The 23,173-nt window shown below is 42.0% G+C and overlaps 1 protein-coding gene across 2 annotated transcripts in view; it reads right to left on the bottom strand.

The window, feature by feature from the left end:
• ATAD5 (ATPase family AAA domain containing 5) overlaps positions 1-23,173 on the bottom strand; it is a 422,063-nt gene that overhangs the window by 387,653 nt on the left and 11,237 nt on the right. For both annotated transcript variants that reach the window (XM_085617196.1, XM_085617195.1), the window contains exons 2-3: positions 10,444-12,311; positions 9,455-9,542 (exon numbers count right to left, since the gene is read on the bottom strand). In XM_085617196.1, coding sequence (XP_085473322.1) covers positions 9,455-9,542; positions 10,444-12,311 — 1,956 coding nt within the window. The remainder of the gene's footprint in view (positions 1-9,454; positions 9,543-10,443; positions 12,312-23,173) is intronic.

The raw sequence follows: 23,173 nt of genomic DNA, 5'->3' as shown, positions 1-23,173 counted from the left end.
TTGTTTTGTTTTTTTAATTCCGCTTAGTTCAATAAAGATACTATAGCAAATTGTCTACAAGAACTTCAGAGTTATCTGGTGGCTTTAAGGCCTGTTGTAATTCCAGGTATAGGTACTTGCTTGGCTCTTATGCAGGCCTTACAGATGCAACATTTTCAAACAATGAAGAAAGATTGAATAATGATGGACAGAACAATGGTTTGACCAGATTAGATTACTTTCAATAGTGTGTGTGAATATTACATCAAACATGTAACCTCTGTTTTAATCCATTAACAACTAATGTGAAAATGAGGCACTCTTATTTCTCAATCAACTCTGCTGTATGGCCAAGGCTAAACCGATCTACCATTATGATGAAACTGACAGTTTTTGGGGCTATAGTCTTTAAGTGTAAGAAAAGGGTAATATTTCTTTCCAGGAATTTTGAATTGTGTCCTGTGGTTAGTAGTACAGTTAACGGGACATTTTCTGACCACACATTACAATAGTTGTGGTGGGTTGTTCAGTTCAGACAGAGATTGACCGAGTACATTAGGGAATCTACACCACCTTGTTGGCCTATTCCTTTGTGAAACAAAGAGTTCAACATGTAATAAAATGTTGATAGAAGAGTTGGCATTAAACAATGTGTTGGTATGTGGAAGTCGCTATCAATGATGAGGCAAACACCATTAGTGGTTTCCAAGCAGAGTCGGTATTGATGAGCCCAATTAGATTCTGTCTTAGAAATAATAAATTGGTGGATGTGTGCTCTGCTTTGGTAGGTCGCTTGAGATAGTGACAGGATTTGGAGTTTCGCTCTGAGCATCTTCGCTGAGTGCAAAGCGTTCCGGGGGTGATTAAGACAAAATACCTGTTTCTCTTATAATCCCTGGAAAAATTCTTGGAGGGTTAATGAGAGTCCATGGCAGGGATGAGAGACTATTTTTATTGGTGGGTAGATTTGTGAACAGATGGCCAATGTGGGCCATACCAAGGTTTTTTGGGAGGGTGGGTGGTGCAGGGAAATGATACTTCTGAAGCTTTATAAGGTGAGTTCTATTTTTCATGCATGAGGAGTCAGGTTAGGTTTGGTATTGTGTTATTTTTAAGGAGTGTTAGTATCCAGCCAGCCGGATTTTCGGGTCAGCCCTCAAGCTTAGGAGCTTTTTGGACACCTTTGAACGCCAGGCGCCGGACACCAGGAGGTGGGAGAGGCTGCTGCTGTCATGGCCCCCACGGTTTCTAATTTTCCAATATACCTTCACTGCCAACCCGCGTAGCACCGTTTCTCTCCCCTAGCAGTGCTTGTGTCTCTTCCTTGTCTCTGCTGATACAGGAGAGTGAGGACAGTTGGGGTACTGAGGTCACTGAGTCCAGAGCGGGGTGGAGCGGGAGAGTGAGTGTTGAGACGGTAGCTGCATGAGCGGAGGCAGAGAGGCAGCCCCGCTTCCTTCAGCGCCTTTTAGCGCCTAACAGTGTCCCCAGCCCTCACAGGCCAGAGCAGCCTCGTGTGGCCAGAAAAGTCGTCACTCTCATTACTATAAATCAACTGGCCCAATCGGAGCAGTCGTGACAGAGGAACTTTATACGTAACTTGTGACGAGGGTCTCAATGCGGAGATCGAGCAGAAAGCGAAGTGGTGAGGAGGAGAGGTGGAGGGGGCCCACATTTGTTTTGGAAGAAAATCCTTGTCGGAGGTTGTTGGTGGTATTCAGGAGATAGAGGGTGCCTGTCATATATGCTTGTTATGATCTAGGTTTATTGGAGACGAGAGTACTGCCTATTGGAGTTAAGCGTGGTGCCTTCCCATCAAGTGCACCTGTGAGTTGGAGGGGAAATCCTGCGTCCGGTCCTTGGTATTGCATGAACGGAGCATCTGTGGACTGGCACATTGGACTTATTCCTCTCTAGCTGGTCGGCTTGGCCAAAGGTCTACTACTACAAGAACTAAGTTATGACTGCAAAAAAATTGCGCTCTGGTAGATTGGTGTATACTAGGGCATGTAAAAAAAAAACAGAGCTAATCCTTTAAGGAACAATTCATTGCAAATAAATATTCGGAAAAGTTTTAATACCATTCCATCCTTTTTTCCAAAAAAAGAAATAAGTTTTAAAATCAGCAGAGATGCAGGAATCTTCCCAACAAGATCATGTAGAGGCTAAAGATTCCATTGGAAAACCACTGCCAGTAGTTCCCTCTAATTTATTGTCCGAAAACAGGGGTCCACGACCTATAGATCTCCAGCCCTTGGAATTTGGGGAGGCTGACTCCTTGCTGGCAAATTTAACCATACATTCTCTAGCAAATGGAATCGCTGAATCCAAAGGGGCTCTTTGCCCAGTTCCAGATGTGGGTGAACATATTTTAGAAGACTTCACGCTACCTGATATTAAGCTAGATCAGTCCCCTAAGTTGTCCCACGTCTTTAACCTGGAATCTTCTAGGATAATTATTCCTGCTACTTCACTTTCTGCCAAGAATTGTCCAGTCAAAATGCATCTGTTCAGCAGTACACCCAGCGGATTAGGCTCAATAGATTCACGGGGCTCCTTAACTTCTGATTTTTCCCCGAACTTTCTTCCCTCAATTAACAATCCAGAGGCAAAAATACCGATGTCGGAATCACTACTTTGTCTGGAAAGAGTGCTGCCCTCTATCCTAGTCTTATTGGAGAGATCAGTAGGTAACTCCGACCTCATTCTGGACTCTGTTTTGACCTTGACAAAGTTTATAGCCTCCGAATAAAAATCTTCGCCAGGCAAAGCTTGCATACTACCCTCCCGTATGCCCAATACAGGGAAGGGATCATCTTCTCCTCTGCTTTTGGAAGATAACTTAGACAAGTTAAATTCAATTTAAATTGACTCTACCTCAAATGTTAAAAGGCGGGACTTTGGCATTCAGGCTGGGAAGCCTTTCATTAGCGGGAAAAATAAAACCAAATGGAAAGAAAACATGGACCCAGTAGATCATTTACACCTATCTTTTTTACAGCAGCTTTTTGATCTTGAGCCATTAGATACAACGGCTGTACCCTTGTCCTGTCCGCAAGTTAAGTTGGAAAAAAATAAATACAAGTAGATCTCGAAAGGTGTTCCCCATTTTTCTCAAAACAGTCCAAAAATCTTCCAAGCAACCTACAGAGGTAGATTCGAAGGTTGGATGTTCTTCCGTTCGAGAAAAGGCCACTAAGAATACAAGTAATACCGTCTGTAAGAAGAAGAAGGACAAAAGGGAAAAACGCCGATGGATTAGCAAAAAAAGGACAAAACTATTACGTTTTGACCCCAAATCTATTCAAAAAATGCCCACAAAACTGGATTCAAATGTTTTGAAGGAGGATGATGGACAATCAGAAGGCAGTCAATTGGGCAACTGTTCCTCTCTTTCGAACTTAAGGGTACAAAATGAACCTCCACAAGAAGCAGTGTTAACAGACTTAAATGTTTCCCCTACTGTCCAGAATACTTTGAATCCCAATGCTTCCCTATTTGTTTCTTCCTTAGATAATAATGTTATTTATAACCCGCATGAAAATATTTCCGAGGTGACTAGTTTTGTTGATACCTCACATCTTGCCCCCAACATTCTGGATTTTTCATTTATTTTTTACCTTGAACCGTATATGAATAGGTCCTTTCTGTTGGGCTGCTTTGCCGAAATTCCAGGCCCTTCAATTGATTGAAAGCAATGACATCGCCTTGGTTGAGGTTAAAAAATATCATAATTTCAGGGGTGCAACAGTAACATTCATATCCAAAGCTATTTCATACTTGATTTTGGTACATAGTGATAAATTACGTTGTTGTGGCATCCCAGATGTGGAGCAAGCTTAAAAAAAAGAGGACCAAGATAAGCTGCCTAACTTCGATTTAGAAACCTCCACTCGGATCAGACCTTTGTTAGAGAGAGAAAGCACATTACAGGTCTTTCTTGGTAAAGAAGGTAGGAGGGATTCCCTACACTTCGAGAAAAATATTCAGCATGTGCTCCCCGTAGAGGAGGAAGATAAGAAATGGAGCTGGCTAGCTGGTGCACTTAACACAAATAGATCCCTAGGCCTCAAAGGTAGGAATTCTTCCTAGCAAGGACATTAGTGTGTTATCTTGGAACGCTGCCGGCTTAAGCACTAATAAAAACAAACGCCGATATTACATGCCTTCAAGAGACTTGGATCACAAAGAACTGGTCCGCTGAAGACTATATAGTGCTAAGCCGGCCTGCACTCCCAGTGAATAGATGTCACGCTAAAGGAGGTATTGCTAGTCTGTTAAGTACAAGCCTTAGTTCGTCACATAAAGAAATTCTTCACGCCTCCAACTTAAATTCAGGCGATTAAGCTAAACCACAAGGATGACCAAGACAATTTGGATCCCCTGCTGATCATAAATGCATATTTGCCTCCTGATTTATCTTATTCTTACCTAATGAATGATTTATTTGTTTTTATTTCCTCTACTTTGGAAAGAGGAGACTGTAGGTTCCTCATATTAGTGGGAGATTTGAATTCTAAAGTCTCATCTTGTAGTATAAAGGTATTCGCTAATTCTGAAAAAAAATGAGGCCCTAAATATCCCCAAGGCTCAATTCCCAAACCAAAGCAGGACGGACAAAAGAGGAAGCAAATTACTTGAGGATGAAAAGTTTAGATCTCATAATTGTTAATGGGATGCTAGAAAAGGATACTCCAGCAAATTATACTCGTAAGGCGCCAACTGGGAGACCTGTTATAGATCATTTAATTACTTTGGCAGACTTTTTCTGTAAACTCAGAAATATGGAGGTCATGGGAAATGTTTTTAGTGATCATATGTTGAATTGTTTTAAATTTTAATGTAGTTGCGCGAAGGTAGATCCCTGGAACTTCAAAGGTAGTACAGTAGGGTCAATGCGTCTAATGGCAGAATTCACTGGAACACTCAAGCGAACACTAAATTAAAAGCAGGCTTAACAGTTCTAATAAGTGACCAGCAGCAATTATTGATGGGCAAGTGTAATTCTTTTCAATTGGATTTATTTGAAGCCTACTCCCACAATATAGGTTCATTGGCCAAATCTTGTAAATTTCCGCAAGTTCAGTTAAACGAAGAACATATTATTAATGTTAAATAGGGAAATAAATAAACTAGTGAGGGCCCAGTTCTTGAATCTTTCTCACGAACGAAGTAATTTAATAAATTTACTAAAGAGCAAAAGACAAAGGAAAAAACGCTCCCTAAGACGAATAAAAGAAGATGGAGTATGGGTGCAGCTAAAAGAGGCTGCATCTAAAAATAATTCCAAAAGATATTGGGAAATAATCGCCGACTGCTGTGGCACAAGAGTGAATTCTCTCCCTATTCCCATTAAAGAAGAGGATTGGAAAGTTCATTTACTAGAACTGTATTCTGCGAATTTTAATTCCATCAGTTCAATTATTGCGACACCCGACCAGCTTAAAACTCCAGAATCTAATTATGTACACTCAATTAATGATGTAGTTGGAGCAATTAAAAAAAATGAGATCATCTGGAGCAATGGTTCCTGATGAAATTCCCATGACAGAAATTAAAAAGGAGCCACTTCTGTGGGCTACTTATCTAGCTCCTCTGTTTAATCTGTGCTACTCTCAGGAGAAGACTCCTTCATCTTGGTCCGGAAGTATTCTAATCCCATTATATAAAAAGGGTCCTAGAACACATCCTGGTAACTACTGGCAAATAGCCCTATTAGATGCTGCGGGAAAATATTTTGCCCGTAGTATCCTTGATCATCTTACGGAATGAGTGGCGGAGAAGAAGGTTCTTCCTTTAGAACAAGCAGGTTTCAGGAAAAATAACTCCACCTTAGATAACATCTTCATGCTGAAACTAACAGAGGAGAAATATACAATTATTCGTAGTTCAAATGTATACATGGCGTTTATAGATTTTTCAACTGCATTTGTTAAGATAGATCGACCTTTATTATGGAGAAAATTGCAAAAAATGGGCCTGCCCTATCCACTGCTATCTCTAATTATCGCACTACATTCACAAACGTGGTGCAAGGTACTAATGGGTCGAAATAAAGGCTTATCAGAAGCTATCCCTACTGAAAATGGCTTGAAACAAGGTTACTTGTTAGCGCCGTTGCGGTTTTCTTTATATATAGCTGATCTACCCGATTGTTTTGATCATGCTGAGGGAGACGCCCCAAAGATCAGAAACCGGCCTTTTGCATGCCTCCTTTACGCAGATGATATTGTAGTAATGGACCTAACCCCTAGTGGGTTGAATAGAAAGTTGATTTCCTTGCAGAACTATACAGTGGGTCATTTCTTGAAAATAAATGTTTCTATAAGTAAAATTTTAGTTATGAAATGTAAAAAAAAAAAGAAAATTATGTAATTTTAATTGGCACAGAGGTTCTGAAAAACTGGAGGTGGTAGATTCATATCTTTAGTTAGGGAAACTAATGGCAGGTTGCACAAAGAACAAACTCCATATTGAACACAGCTCATGTAAAGCAGTATCTCACGGTTTATGTATCTTTTATAATGCTATGGGTAGAAGGCATTTTTTACATGTATTAATGGTTTTTAAAGTAAAAATTCCACCAACGCTGCTCTATGTCATTGAATCCATCCCTGTCAAGGATTGGATTTTTTTTGGATAGAACCGAAGGTCAGATATTACGTAAATTGTGTAATTTTAATACGTTCGTTCCAACGGCTGCTATTAGGCTGGAATTTGGCAAAATAAGTTCCTACATTCAAGGCCTAGCTAGGGTTTTACACTGGGGATACCAGTTGAAAAATAGCAAGCAAGACTCATTAAGAGGGATCATGTGTCAAGACATTTTCGGTGTTCAGGCAAGTAATTATTCCTTCTATCACGATTTTTTATTTGCACTAAAAAAAACTTCACTGTACAAGAAGATTTAGTGACTACTCTTCTTCCATCAGAATTTAAATCTTTCTTAAAAAACTCTAGTGGTAAGATTAGCTTTACTAGAGACATTGAATTCTGTAATTCCAAAAAGAGACTAGAGTTAATCGCAAGGACAAACACACCAAAAACTTTCCAAAAATGTGTATACTGGAATTTACAGCATGGAACCCGACGATTTCGCACACTATGTCGCATGAATCTTCTACCTTTAAACGATCTAACAGCAAACTGGTCCCCAAATTTGAGAAATGGAAAAACCTGCAACCTTTGCAAACTGAGCTTTCAGACCCTGGATCATGTCTTATTTGCATATCCATCATTGACCTTGAGCTGCCGTTGATGGCTTCGGCCAATGTTCTTACCAAATAGTGTTAAAAATGTAGCTTCAGCCCCTAGATTTTCTATTTTGTCCAAAAAATGAAGCAGTGTGTATAAAACTTTAATTATTTTAAGGAGTTTATGTATATATTTTAATTGCTGTTTTCTGCTGCTGTTTGCACAAGAGGGAGATGCTGTGTTAATTTCCCATCTTTTGTTCTGCTGTTAATTTAAAAACTCAGCCAAAGTGAGAATTTAGATTGCGTTTTTGCACATGTACTGCTGCTATTGAATTGTTTTTTGCACAGGTTAGGATATGCTTTGTAATTCCTTTTTTGCTGCTAAAGCCGAACACTTTGCTGAGGATGAATTCTGGATTTTATTCTGTACTTGAACTTGTTGCTAGTTACTGCTCCTCGTACATTTTTGTATTTCTTAGGCTACGCCTTGCCACTTTATCCCGTTAGCTGTTTGTGGAATGACTAAGTCTTCTCTGCATATGGCTTGACGCGGACGTAAGTGCCATGGATAGCAAAAAGATGATGGACTGGTATGTTGCCTTAGCAATTACCAATGGCAGAGACTTTTGTAAGTATTCCTCTCATCACACCTGTGTTTAAGTGCATAACCAGTGGACCTAGTCAAGGATGTAGATTAACTTTTTGTTCACTAGAGAATATGCAGTTGTTGTACCCAACAAATTTGAACAATTCTTATATTGATCCAAGATTAAAGATTATCTAGCTGCAGCACTAGTCTGCATTCTACATCATACTCATAAGGTTAGTTTTGATGATTCCAGACTTCACATTTGTATGAAAATCTATAGAGAGAATCGGAGTATATTCTTTTAATGTAATTTTCCAATTTCTAGATATTGTAATGCCAGGATAAATGACTGCTAAGCAATCTAGGATAGCAGCATATGCGAATTACAGATGGCCAGCTTGAGGCAAGTTACTTATGATGAATTAGGTTGCTTTCAGTCTGTAATCCTATGTAATTGGTTAGGAACAAATGCTAGTACCATGAGGTACTACAAGACACGTGGCAAAAGTGTTCTCAACCACTAGCATGTGTCTATTATGCTTGCCTTTCTTAGATATTGGATTTTTACCACACTGAATAAATTCTTCAGTTTCCCAAAGGAGCAAGTTAATATTTGATGGTTTTATTCTTGCCCAAAAATATTAAGTTGTAGCCATTAATCTTCACTGCTATGTTTTTCAGCCAAATGGTTAGGCATTTCAGGTCATTTATGAAAATGTATCACAGGTAGGCTAGAAAACACATTGACAAGTCGATCGCTACAATTAGTTACTGTCAGCTGAATGAACCTGAGAGCATGGCCTTCAATGCTTATCAAGATTAAACTGCCTGGTTTTAAAGCTCACTCAAGTCCTGCCTGGTTTTAAAGCTCACTCAAGTCTGATCGAGCATAAAAATAGATGAAGGCCCAACTCTTATTAAAATGTCGAATCAGAAAGCAACTAAAAGTGCAAGAACTTTACAGTGTGACTTGAACATCGCTACTCCCCGTTGCCTTTGAACAGAAATAGAAGGCGGCATTTGAATCTGCATGGGCCTTTCCGAAAAAAAGCATCAACTAGGGCCAGAAAAACAATCCCTGTGCTGCTAGTTTTGTTTTATGTTTAAACAAGTATATATCTGGCTGTACACTTCTTGGCATGATTGGCAAGTGAATGCAGTTTCGGACTATCATGCAACCAGCCTAGTCTTATGCATAAAATAGAAACAGATGCAAAGGTGTGTTCCCAGCTTTGCAAGTTAGCAGTCTATATGTGAACTATATTTCTATATACAGTAGGGTAACACCCTAAGCCCCTATACCTCTTTGCCGGTCACGTCCTTCACAATGAGGGAGGCCAAATCCCACCAGTCTTCTCCCTGGCCCAATCACAAGGCACCAAGAATAGTTCGGCAAATAAAGTGACTGTTCAGTCTCACATAGTTGTTACAAGTGTAATATAGGCAGGTTGGTTTCAGCTCAGGAGACACTTTTTAGATGGCTACAGATGAAAGAGAATGAAAAGGTTGTGTAGGGGGAAACAGAAGGTTTTAAGTCTGGGTTGGGAAAATTGAGAGCATTGACAAAACTTTATGCCTCATGCAGGCATCAATTCAAACTAATATCAGATGGGTCTCTTCACTAGGGGGCTTTGATGGAGGTACTACATAAGTACACGTATATTAAAATATATGTCTCTTCTATAATTACCTTCTTACTTCTTGGGGTAAACTCAGCATCTTCTCCAGTTTCAGAATCCTTTTTGCGGCTGTTTAGAAATAGTCGCGTAAACCGCATCCTAAATTAACAAACAAGCCAGCATTAAAAACATTTAAATTCGAACTATTCAAATAACCGTTAATCATTCGACATGTTAGCAACAGATTAGGGAAATAGCATAGTTGTGTGAAAGGATACTGTACGATCCATGCAATATGTAAACATATGCAAGAACCTCAAGGTCACTTTCAATCAACACTTAACAAAAAACCATCAATAGTAAAATTTTTCAGACTTGGCTGCCAAAGAGAAAATGTAGCAAGTTTTGAAATGAGCAACATTTGAACATTTCTAGATGGTACCAGAGTTCTTAAAGTTGTTAGTCCAGTTGGTCACAGCTTTTTAAGAAATGCTTCGTAGAAGAGCAATAAGTACCACGAGAAAGACAAATTAATTTTGCTAGAATATGGAGAACAGGTACCATGTTTGAGAATAGTAAACAGTGTAGACGATTTTGAAGTGTTTTTGGTATGACATTACATCAAGGGAAGACTAAAAGGTAAGAATAAAGGAGTATGATTATCGTTAAAAAAAAAGTTGGTTAAAAAAAGGAGCAGACCAATGGGACGCAATTATGTGTGATGCTTTTTGTATGACAAAATGGGCCAAGTGAGAGGAGAAGACCACTATGGTGAAGAAAGAACATGTAGGATAAGAATATTTTTCATTGTTCACACAGATGAACTAAAACACACACTTAAAAAGATCAATCATTTCTCAAACAATCCAGAAGATTGACAAAAGGCTTAATAATGTAATGCACAATGTTTTTCAATCTAGTAACCAAATAAAATGCAATAAAATAGAAAGCTCATAAAAACAACCATTACTTTGAACTTGGATTGATTCCTAACATTCATCAGCTCTATCAACTTACTAGAGAAAACAACTGCACTCACATTAATAATGAAAACATTTACCTTATTGGACTTTGGATTTCAGAGGATGTGATCATCTCAGACTTGTACACTTTACTTTTTCTCAAAGATCGTCTGTTAAGCTTTGGTGTAGAAACTTGTGAAGGACCATCAAACATATTTTTAAATGCAGAATGTTGAATACTGCTCGCTTTAGGTGTGGAGACTTGTAACGGGCCATCTGTTGGTGGAGTCTTAGGCGCATCATCAATTTGTATTTTAGTTGGAGTCTTACTTTGGGATGTGTCTGGGGTATGCTGCCGTGAACTTCTCCTCAAAGCAACTCCACATTTTTCTAAAACTGGAGATTTGTTTTGGTTTAAACTGTCACCCACAATGACTGCGTTTGCGTCAACAATTTCACTTTGCTGGTTTTTAGAAGTATTCTGTGGTCTTCTTGCAGTTTCTGCTTCATTGGATAGTTTAACGTTTTTTCTTTCTTTCCTGAACACTTTACTTTTAACATTTCCTTTATCAAATGTTTCAGGAGGCGGCTGAACAGAGTCATCAGAAACAACTTTTGCAGTTTTTTTAGTTTTTTTCTTGCTTTTATTTGCATCTATGATGCTCCCTTCATCAATACTTGTTTTCTCAGTCAAAGATTTGTTGTTAATTTCAAGAGGCTTTCCAGCAGCTTTCTTTTGGGCAGTTTTTCCAGCATCCAAAGAGGGTTGCCTAAAAGCTTTCATAAACTGTTTTCTTTCTTCTACAGTGCTCTTTGATTTTACTGAATCTGAACCACTAACTTCCAGCACTGCCAATTCCAAATCTTCCTCTTCAATAACAACATTTGATTTTCTTTTCAGTAGTATTTGTTGAGCCTGTTCATCACTGGTAAAAGACTCGCATTCTGTTTTCAATTGTATAGTTTTAGGCAAAAAAATTGAAGCTATCTTTTTTTCAGGATTTTTGTGTTTCAATTCACTGGTAGATTTTGGAGGAGAGGAATGAACTTGCACAAGAACAGTCATTGTTTTAGTACACAGTGGGGCTTTCTCACTTCTCTCAGTTCCACTGCCACTTTCATCCCCGTCATTACTCTCAGCAGCCTTCTTGAGTACAGAATCCTGAGCTACAAAACCATGATCTGCTTCACTTTTTTGGTTTTTAATAAAATCTTCAAATGAAACAGTTACAACACTATCATTGTTTAACCTGGAGGTTTCATCTATGTTAACTTCCAAGCTTGATTCGGTTAAAGTGCTTTTGTTTTGAATGAGTGAAGACGAAAGTATTTCTAAACTATCAGGTTTGTTTTTCACCTCTTTAGTCCGTTTGTCCTCACCTGGAGAGATCTCATTGTCGAACTTTCTTTTCCTCGACTTCCTCTCACATTTTAGAGAGCTTTGTATTGCTTTGGTTTTGCATGCAAGGTCTGATACGTCGCTGCTCAGCTCGAGCTGTTCCCCAACTTTTGACAGTACACTTTCATGACAAAGTTGAGCAAGCAGGGCAGCAGTGTCACTACCCATAAAGCCAACACTCATACAGGCCACGTCAGGGTCCTGGCTTTGACGGCTGACATCCGTAATGATTTCCACAGCAGACTGGTGCTCAGACGGCTTTAAATCACCTAATATGGACTCTAAATTCACCTTCTTTCGTCTTTTTCGCTTTGATTGCACCTGCGAAGTTGTTACTGGTGACATAGGATATTCAAGATTATTGAATGACTTTACATTTTCACAGGTTTTTCCATTGTTTGGAGGTAGATTAGTGTCCTTCTTAGGTGGAGTGCTTTTGAAATAATCTTTGTTGTTACTGGATTTTGGCGGCGAGAACACTCTATCAACACTTTTCAGCAAAGGTGAAAAATAGTTTGTTATTGTTTTGACTGGAAGATCATCATCTCTGCGCGGCTTTTTGCAGGGCTGGGGAAAGAAATTAAAACAAAGCAAATCAATTATAAAAACACTACCGAGTTTGCATATAAAATTTGGTTTTCAAACAACATTTGCAGTCAAAGTTGGTGACATTGACATTTCTTACTAACCTACTATGTTACAGAAGCAATGAAGAGGATATAACGATACTTTAAGATTTGTAGTTATCTCAACAGAGTCTGGAAACAACTGGTGATCTAACAAAAATGCAGGGCTCATGGCAAAATCCTATCACATTGTCAAACCAATTACAAAGTATTTAAGCATACAGATGAAATAACCATTTAAAATATAAACTGCGGGGCGTGGCCAAGATGGCGGCGGAGTAACACCGTTCTTTAGGGGCTCCGCTCGCCGAGGCCGGCAACAGGCTTCCATTGGTGGCTTTGAGACTGATAATCTGCGGGGTTGTATTCCTCAGTCTTCCGCAACTCCAGTGGCGTCAGTACACCTGCAGAGGAAGAAAGGTTTTGGCGCCAGCAGCTGCCGCAGCCCAGACAGCCCGGAGACGACGAGGCCGCGCGGGCCTTGCTTTAGCAACCGTTATGAGAAGAGGAGCGCGGACCCGCGGTTTGACCGGCAGTGAAGGCCTGAGTGAGTCCTGACCGTCCGGAGGAGGTGCCCCTGAGGTGGAGAGCACAGGCTGTGCCTCCCGCGATCGGCGATGGCCCTGGTCGCAGTGGTGACCCTGGCCTTGCGGAGGAGACTCAGCGGTAGTTATCATGAGCTTCAATGAGCAGGGTCTTAATTCACCAGCGAAAAGGCGTGCACTCCTTGCCTTGTTGAGGGAGGCTAAGTGTGATATCTGCCTCCTACAGGAGACCCATCTCATGCGGTCGGATTGGAAACGGCTTCGATCCCCATATTTCTAGGTGGGAGCAGGTAAGCGGGCAGGCGTGGCGATTCTTTTAGCCACGCACTTTCCCGAGGAAGGTGGTGGGAACACACACGGAGGCTGCAGGCCGTCTCTTAGCATTGAGGGTACTGCTGGGTGAGAGGGTCCACACGATTGCCTCGTCTATAGCCCTAAAGAGCACCAGGAGGCCTTCTTACGAGATGCTATGAGTTTGATTCCGGAATCCCCTGATGAGGACCATGTCATTGGAGGGGATTTTAACATAGTCCCCGACGCGGAGCGGGAAAGATCGACGTTGTGGATGGGGCACACAGGCTCGATCTCTGACATGATGCTCCAGAGACTAAGGGAGGCAGGCCTCACAGATGCCTGGTGCCATCGCTTCCCGACTGCACGGGAGTACACCTTTCTCTGTGGCCCATCAAACGTACGCTCGCATTGACCTTTTCTGGACTCAGGGATGGGGAATTCCTATAGCCCGACACCCAGGACATATTGTTTGGGGTCAAGGGCAACAAGTTTTAATGTGTCTTTTGTCCTTGGGACAAGTAGGCCCAATCCCCTACAACACAAACCCTTTGGCTGCCAGATTGCAGTAACACGTTATGGATCAGAGAAGGGCACTGTCTGCAGTTATTTATCTCCATGTGTTAATGCTGTTCAAACCTGTATATATGGTTAATTAATGCAAAGCCTTTATTATTAGGGTAAGCGCTCTAAGTAAATGTTGTAAGATCGGACTGCAATACTGACAGTGGTTCCAGTATCCAGTATAAAAATGTGCACACACGTTTTCAAAGTTTAGCAATATGATGATGTTTATAATGCTCCCAGAATTCTCTCTGATTGGATGCAAATATTTGCAGAAGCTTGAAAGCAAGATTGAGTAGTATTTGCTTTCAAACAAATTGTTCACAAAAAAATACAAGTAGGAATAAAACATTTAGCTAAATTACTGTAAACCTTTAGGTACCATTTCTTTACAGCATCATTTAGTAAAATGTGTTGATGCATGCTAGTATTACCCAAAGAAGATTCATAATGGAAAATTAGTGTAACCAGTTTCAATAGGATTACTGGAAACATAAAAATAAACAAGCATTGGCAAAGCCAGCACGTCAAATTGGTGGTCAGCCTTTTGGTTTTGTCAATGTGTGACTTGATTTGGCATGGTTTTTGTAAAACCTTATTGGTGTGGGAGCTGCTGGGTCCTCACCATTATAACAAACATTTGTAAAAGCAATAACTGTTTTTGGTCTCAAAAAGCACACATTTCCACAGTAGTTCGTGGCACTGAACAAAACTATGTTGTGTGCCGATATGCTCCTTGTGAAAGAGCAGAATGATGTCACTCACAGTGAAGCCAGTTGATAGAGACAGAATTTACACAAAAGGACATGGTTAATGCCAGCCCTAATTAGGGGCCCAATTATAAAGAAAGTCTCAAAAGTGCACCCATGGTATATATCCTTGCATTAAGTGCAGATATTCAACTTTCATGCATTCACAAGAGTTTACAGGAGTAGGCTAAGAAATGGTACTCCTGGAAAATATTTGTGAACTGCATTTTAGCATGAGCAAATATGCATGTCTAGATTTACTCACATGAAAATCTGAGTGTTTACAAGTTCTTTTTCCCTCCAACAAATTTTTTCCCAACCCTGGAAGAAGTTTCACATCTGCCATTGTCAGGAGTAAAGTTCCAACCTTTCTCGGTATGGGAAAAGATTAGAAAAAAGTGAACATTTTTAAAACATGCAAGTTAGTAGGTTTGCACAGACCCTGGAACTATTGCATACCACTACCTTCAGCCCCAGTATGCAGATCTGCGGAAACGTGGCAATGTAAAGGAATGGCTCGTATTCAAACCCTACTATGGTATGAGCCCTGGCATAATCAGAGAGGCTAGACCAGAGCTCTTATATAATGGGATTGCTGCCATAATTTGTCGCCACATTACATATAACAAAAGGGACAAGTGGATTTGTAACAGGACAGGTAGATTTATGAAGCAATCTGCCCCATGGACAAGTAGATATTTTATTAAATTCCACATCCCTGGGACTTCCCCCGAGGGTTAAGGCGGCCACAGACTGTTTCTATTGGGGTTGCGGCGCTTTTGGACCACTCCCCGATCGTTTTAACGCTGCTTCTCCCGGGGGGCTCCTCGCGGCAGAGTGCGTGGCATCTAAACCGCAAACTACTCACATACGATGTCAATATTGCTGACCTACGTGGAGCGATCAGGGCATACCTGGAGGTGAATGACGAGGGTTCAGTGGGGACCGCTACGCTTTGGTAATGCCATAAAGGCCGTCATCTGCGGCCATTGTATTGCTATCGCGGCCGGCCTAAATAAAGACTGCAGGGTTAAGAGGGGGGAATTGGAGGATCAAATTTGGGAGCTTGAAGGGGTACACCAATGCACGGGGGCGGTCCAAACTCGACGCTTGCTCTCACACACACACACACACACACACACACACACACGAGGAAGCAACTGCGGTCATTGGATCTTGATCGTGCCAAATATGGTTTGCGCCGTACCAAACAGCACTACTATGAAGGAGGGAACAAGGCGGGGAGGCTTCTTGCACACGCCCTGCGAGCTGAAACAGCGACACGTCGAGTCGCGGAAATCGTGACTGAACAGGGAGAGACCCTGCGCGACGACGTGGACATTGTGTCTGCCTTTGAAGCTTTCTATAAGACTCTCTACTCGGCGATAGCCTAGATCCGGCTGTGGCCAGGGATTATGCGCAAGTGGCACCGGTGACCCTGCTGGCAGCTCCGGTTGCTGCCAATTTGGATGCAGACATAAGTCCCGAGGAGGTCTTAAGGGCTATCCAGGGCCTTTCGGTTGGCAAGGCGCCGGGGAAGGATGGCCTCCCGGTCGATTTTTATAAAACCTATGCGTCGGATTTGTTCCCCTTCTGGTGAGCCTGTTCAACGCCTTTAGCGATTCTGGGGACCTTACTCCATTGATGTCAATGGCGGAGATAGTGGTCATTCCCAAGCCCGGAAAGGATCCCAGAGAGTGTGCCGCCTATCGCCCTAGCTCCTTGCTCAACGTGGACCTGAAAATCTTCACTAGTATTTTGGCTGCCAGACTTGCTCCCCACATGCAGGGCATGGTGGATCCAGATTAGTCAGGCTTCATCCCGGAACGCAGCTGCGGGGATGGGACCCGTACACTGTCACTTATTGGACAAGACGCAGCGGACACAGACCCAGACGTTTCTTCTCTCGTGGATGCCGAAAAGGCGTTTGACCGGGTCCACTGGACTTACTTACAACAGGTTCTCTGTCGCTTTGGGCTTGGCGAAAGGTTCCGGAGATGGGTGAATTGCGTCTGTCATGGTCCCCAAGCACGCATCCGGGTTATGGGGTGGTCTCACGTCCTTTCCGGGGAGGAAGTGGCACTGATGTCCCCTCTCACCCCTCCTTTTTGCGCTCTACATGGAGCCCTTTGCCGAAAGAGTGAGTCAACGCCCCTCGGTAACTGGGATCCGGATGGGGAGCAGGGAACATAAGATCTCCCTATACGCGGACGACGTACTTCTGTTCTTAAAGCTCCCGTTGCTCTCTCTTTCCCCTCTGCTGGCGGAGGTCGAGGCTTTCAGTGCGGCGTCCGGTTTTAAACTTAACTTGAAAAAGACTCAGGCTTTGAGTCTTACCCTCCCCCACGGCGGATTGGCTCCAACTATCGCTTCATTTCCCGTTCTCCTGGGCAGCTACAGATATTACCTATCTGAGGCTACAGGTTTTCTCTACCACCGCGAAAACTGTGCAAGTGAAGTATGCAGAGGCTTTGCACAAATTGCGTATCGAACTAAACAGTTGGAAAAAACACGCCCTTTCCTGGTTGGGTAAGATTGCCGCCGTCAAAATGACGATCTTACCCAGTCTGCTCTACATTATACAGATGCTCCCACTTGCCCCACCACCTACGACACTGGCCCTAATGCAGAACAGGGGTGTGGAATTTTCCAAATAATCTAGTTGTCCAAGGGACAAAATGCCACTGAGATCTACATGTCCTGTAAAATCCACTTGTCCCACCTACCCCCGTTCCACATCAAACCTAAGGGCTCCGGCTGACAGAGAAACATTAATATATTTTTGCTTTATTAAAATCAGTAAACCATTGAATGCTGTGCAATAATAATGCTAAAGGAAAACTTGTCAAGCGATATTATCGCGGCCCTGCCCCCCTGCGCCCCCTCCCCTTAACCCTGACGGCAATTCTTTTATTTCTATTCCCCTTTTTTTTCATTTTTTTTGGCTGTGTATTTATTCCCACAAAATACGTACATTTCAAACCATACGTAATGTACTAATTTACCGTCACCCTTGTAAAAACGTATGGGTGGGATATAAAAGGTGTCAGCCAGCGTGCCTCCTGCCATTTCCCCCTCACTTTTGGAGCTGGCCAGACGTGAGCCCTACGTTCCTTGCGAATCGATAAGTTGTATCGAAAAAGAAACAGCAAAGTTGGGAGCTTCCTTTAATAATAAGAATCGTTTTTTCGCCAAATGTACCCTCTTTGCAACATTAATCAATTGTGTAATGTATATTTGTCGGTGTGTTTACGCAGTTCTGGGCTGAAAGTTAATAGCTCACTATTCTATATTAGGACTTTAAGTTATAAATTGCAAGTCATCAACGGATGTCTCTTTTGAAAGCATTAATCTGCAGATCTGTTCCCATCCTATGCACTCTGTAATCGACTTCGTACATGTTCTTTGCAGCAGGCATATTAACCCTCTGCACTAACTTCACCGAGGTCACAACCTCAACTATACAAAACACGGATCTCTTTCCAGGATGGTAATTCATCACACAAGTTTCCTACACATTTCTGTGAGGCCTGGTAATTGCCGGCGGAAAGAAACGCTGCAGCAGGTGCTTCGAAAGCTTTTAGTGCTGGCTGCGCCGTGTGCGACAATGTTTTTTTGCCCATAAGCCAAAGGAGTGAAAGTGTAGGAGTCACATGTCACCCATACTGGTAGGCAGTAGTTTAAGAGTGCTTGGTGTGGAGAAGCACAAACGCAGAGTCGAAAAAGAAACAGCAAAGTTGGGAGCTTCCTTTAATAATAAGAATCGTTTTTTGCCAAATGTACCCTCTTTGCAACATTAATCAATTTTGTAATGTATATTTGTCGGTGTGTTTACGCAGTTCTGGGCTGAAAGTTAATAGCTCACTATTCTATATTAGGACTTTAAGTTATAAATTGCAAGTCACCAACGGATGTCTCTTTTGAAAGCATTAATCTGCAGATCTGTTTCCATCTGCGGTATGAAGGCTCCGGACCCGCGATGTTAAACCCGCGTTGCAATGGCAGCGCGTGAATCTGAATTTGTTGTAATGGGTGTTTCCCCCATGAAGCGGTGGTAGCGCAGCGCGCCTGCTTGCGATACGCTTTTTTGACGTCCTCATCTGAGGCGCCGAGGCGGGCCAGGCCTAGGCTTTTGTACTAATTAATCTACCCACGCACGGTTGCTAAAAATATAAATGAAAGAAAATCGCAGCACCTCCGTCACAATATCACACAATTCAAGCGGGCAAAACGGCTTATTTTACCTGAATGCTTATTGCAAGCCTCGCGGCGGCCACGGACTACTGCTTGCAGAGGCTGAGTGACGTTTCACTCCCCCAGCCAATCACTGGCTAGAACCCAGTCATTGGCTGCTAGCCAATCAGATGCCGCCAAAGGCTCTCTGCAAGCTTCGGATTGGCTTGTGAGCCCCAGAGTGCCCACAGCCTGTTGTTTTAACGTGATTAAAACGTGATTAATGTCTACATGTCCGTTGGACATAAATAGACCATAAATCTTCTTGCCCGTCAATATAAACAACATGGTTCGGGCGTCGGGCGATATGATTCCCCCACCCCTGCAGAAGCTTATTTCCTGCTTCATCTGGGGTGGTAAGAGGCGTATGGCGCAACTCCTCACCTATCTGAAGCAGGATGAGGGCTGTCTTGGTATCCCACATCTTAGGCGCTACTATGAGGCAGTGCAACTGCGCTGGATGGTGGAGTGGTATCAGATAGAGCCGGAAGAACATTGGTGTTTTATGGATAGAGGGGTCGAAGAATTCACATATGGAAAGTTCCCTGGCTACCCAGACGTCATCGACCGCTGGGAGCGTATCTCTCCCCAGTCTTGCAAGCCACTATGCAGGTGTGGGATAGGGTCTAAGAAAATTGTCAGCTGTCCTCAACTGTCTCGCCCCTGACCCCCATTTTGGGAACCCGGATTTCCCCCCAGCCTTCGCGGGCAACGCCTACCTCAAATGGCAGGAATCAAACTGTAAACGCATAGGCGACCTCTTCGATGAACGCGGAATCCTGGATTTCCCCATACTCGTGGCTCACTATGGGATCCCCAAGGACGCACAATGGCAATATCTGGCGCTGCGCCATTGGGTCACACAACCTCACATCCGTCTGCATGCTGGTCAGCTCCTTACAAAATTTGACATGCGGTACATCACACATACATCCAATAAACGCCTTCTGTCGGATATTTATGGCTTCCTCAACAAGGCAAGAATTCAGCTAAATCCCTGGCGCAGCGTAAGTGGGAGTCGGGAGTTCTCTCCCAAGGAGTGGGCGGACATCATTCACAGGGCCCGGGCATCCTCGTGCAGCACTTCGGGGAAGAAGATGCTCCTCAAAATTGCACACTATTGGTACTATACACCGGCAAGGGTCACTGCATGGAAGCCCCTTAGCAACAATCTCTGTTGGCGCAACTGTGGGGAAGAGATACACTGACCCATATCCTATGGCATTGCCCTAAAATACAGGCATTTTGGGCCCATGTTCTACCTCTAGTGGATCAAATACAGGGCTTGACAAATCCACTCGACCGCTCGCATTTGCGAGGTAAATTTAATGCGGTCGAGCTATTTTTAGGTCCTACTCGCCCCTTTCTGGCGAGTAGGAAAACATACTAACTTTTGTCCTCTGTCTTTGAAAACAGAGCAAATGTGACCAGATAACAAGGTTTAGAGACCTTTTTATTGCTCACAAAGCAAATGAGCAATAAAGATGCCTTTAAATCTTGTTATCTTGTCACATTTTCTTCACTTTCAGAGACGGAGGTCAAGTAGGTTACTGTTAGGTCGAGGAGATTTTTCAAGGTACTAGACCTGCAGGATTAGTACCATTTTTCAGATTTTTCAAGCCCTGAAATATACGAGACAGAACTCCGCCGCTTTCCTAGCTACATTTTGTTGGGGCTACCCAACCCTCTCACGTACCCTCTCCAGTCCTGCAGGGGTAGGTTGATCACATTGGCACTAGGGCAGCCAAGCAGGTCCTTTTGGCTAGGTGAGGCACGACTGATAACCCTACCAAACTTGAATGGTTACACAAAATGTGGGAGATTGTGGGGATAGAGCGGATTACAGCTGGAACCAACCACACACTGCCTACGTTTGATAAGACCTGGGGGTCCACGGTGGCCTACTTATCGTCTGAATTCGTGGAGCTTACCTGCCCTCGCTATCTACGGGTCCTGTGATTCCCTACGACCCACATAAAGGATCCGCCGCCACCCCCGAAGGTTACTCAACCTTAGACCCTATCGTGTCATGCCATAAACCGTGGGTGGATCTCGGTCCGCTCTTCTCTAGTTTCTTTAGCTCTTTCTTTGCTTTCTCTCACTTTCTCACTGTTTTCTTATCTTACGCTTGCATAAAGTCTCCTCTTGAATGTACGTTCCCCGCAGGCCGGTGGTTGTAGGTGGCCGTAATGTATATGACTGCAGCATTAAGCTAGAAAAAAAATCTCTAAGTACTTATGAAAAATAAAGAGATTCAAATCAATTCACTTGCGCAGTAGGACTTCCAATATTTTTCATTCAAATTTTTTCTACTATCTCATGAAGTACTTATGTTCATTACACAACATTTAAAAGTGGACATGCATACAGACTGAGAATTTAGGACGATTCTGATTGTCTACTCCATTCACATTATTATTACAAAGAATTGTGTACATTCCTTAAGGAAGGTAAATAGGACAATTTTAAATCTAACTAGAGAACATTTCTGACCACTCAATTTGAAGATGTAATGAACAAGCATTGACAAATCCAATAAGTTTAGATTTGGCGGCAAGTCTTTTGGCTTTGCCGATGCTGGTTTCATTTTGCCAAGATTTTTGAAAACTTTATTGTGCGAGACCTCACAAACATGAACAAAATGTTGGCTAAAAGCCTGTATCGAAAAATTCAACACACATTGTAGTAGTAGTTCTAGACACAGAGTGTGGATGTGACCCTTTTGAAAGAGCACAATGCCCCTCACTCTTTGCTTTGTGCTGCAGTGGATGGAAGAAATATGTTAATGCTGCAACAACAGAATAATGGATAAAGAGGGCTGGCTAAATGCCCTATATGAAAGTATGTTATAATTTTATAAAAATCAAGATTTTTTGGCTAACATACTTAAAAATAGTTTAATTTTTCAACAACGTTCCTCAATATTAAGTATTATCTCAAATAGTAAAAAAACGAGAATACTAAATCAAGAAAACGTTGCTATGAAAGTCTGATTCAGCAATCCAAATGTGTGTGTGTTTTCCTGAAAGCAGTCATCACAATCAATTACCTAATATTAGCACAAATCACAAAATTGTTGTTACGGTGCACTGTTCGTTTGAGAATATATCAAATTTAGGCCTATATGCAAAGTGTAAATAAACACTATATAGTCTCTAATTCTGGATGATCCAATTAAGCTTTTGGCGCAAGTCAGATCTTCCTAACTGTCACTTATTGGCACAACACATTGAACATGACACTTGTCAGATATTTAGATTTCTTTTTCTCAAACAAATGGTAATTCCCTCCAGGCCAGATGTACCAGTATTGGGTTACTATGGGTTAAAGGGGGCTCAAAGGCAATGAAATGGGTGCAGTGCATTTTAGAAATTCGAAAAGCAACTGCAAGCAGACTGCTGGTTTAGGCTGCCTGCCTCTGTTTTTGTAGAGTACAATTCCTGGGCTGTAAAAGTTGTCCTAAGTTTAGTACTGCGCACAAACTGCTGGAGACATTAACAAACAAAACAAAAGCACCAGAGCAGGCCAAGCTCATGCCTACTCACTACCCTAACCAATGCTTTTGGATTGTAATGCTTCCCTCTGGACCACTTAAAAGGAATGAGTTGTAAGTGACCATCCATTCTCTCTCCTTAAGCCAATTCTGGGGAGCGATAAAAAGTCTGTTTCTCCTAACCATATACCCTTGGCCCAAACTTTCCAGTGTCTGCAGTCTGGTTTCATTGGAACGCTTTAGTGCAGGGATAACCAATTGCTGCCCCTTTGTCAAGAAACACTCAATCTATGGACCAGCTGTAGCGTTAATCTAAGTATTTAGATCACAATTTCATAAACCACCAACCTTTGCCAAACAGTCATTCATCATGGTGTCAGATTTCTTTACACATTACTTAATATTCAGTTTCAGGGCCACCTTAGGGTCTTTTGGGGTGCTGGAAAAGATATTTTGGGAATCCATTTTCAGAACAACTTTGTATTTATCACAGATTTTCAGCTCATTTCAGCCCTAGTGATGCCAAACAATATTAATTTATACGTCAAACTTTCAGAAGCTAGGGCATGCAAGAACATTTTGAAGCTCAAGCTGCCCGCATCATTCAACTAAATAGTAACAATAAAAAAAACTTGATCTACCAAATATTGATAAAGCAATTTTTATTTTTTTTATTTGGACCTATATTTTTTTAATGCCTTGCAACCACAGTATTTTACGTTGACTTGGAATCAAGTACTGAGCCAGTCGGTACCTTCTATTGCAGGACAGTCAGGGTAAAGGAGACTTTATTAATGTTTGGTGCATAATATTAAAATAAGATATATGCATAAGGTAGTTAGCATTGCATCCAATTGCTAGATAGTCGTTATTACAAATAAACCCCACTTCACCAGTAGCATTCTCATTGCAACAGTGAAAATCAAAC

The sequence above is a fragment of the Triturus cristatus genome, chromosome 7 (genome assembly GCF_964204655.1).
Source record: "Triturus cristatus chromosome 7, aTriCri1.1, whole genome shotgun sequence".
Classification (NCBI taxonomy): Eukaryota; Metazoa; Chordata; class Amphibia; order Caudata; family Salamandridae; genus Triturus; species Triturus cristatus.
Note: the sequence above shows the minus strand (reverse complement) of the source record. Positions and strands in the feature narration are given on the sequence as shown.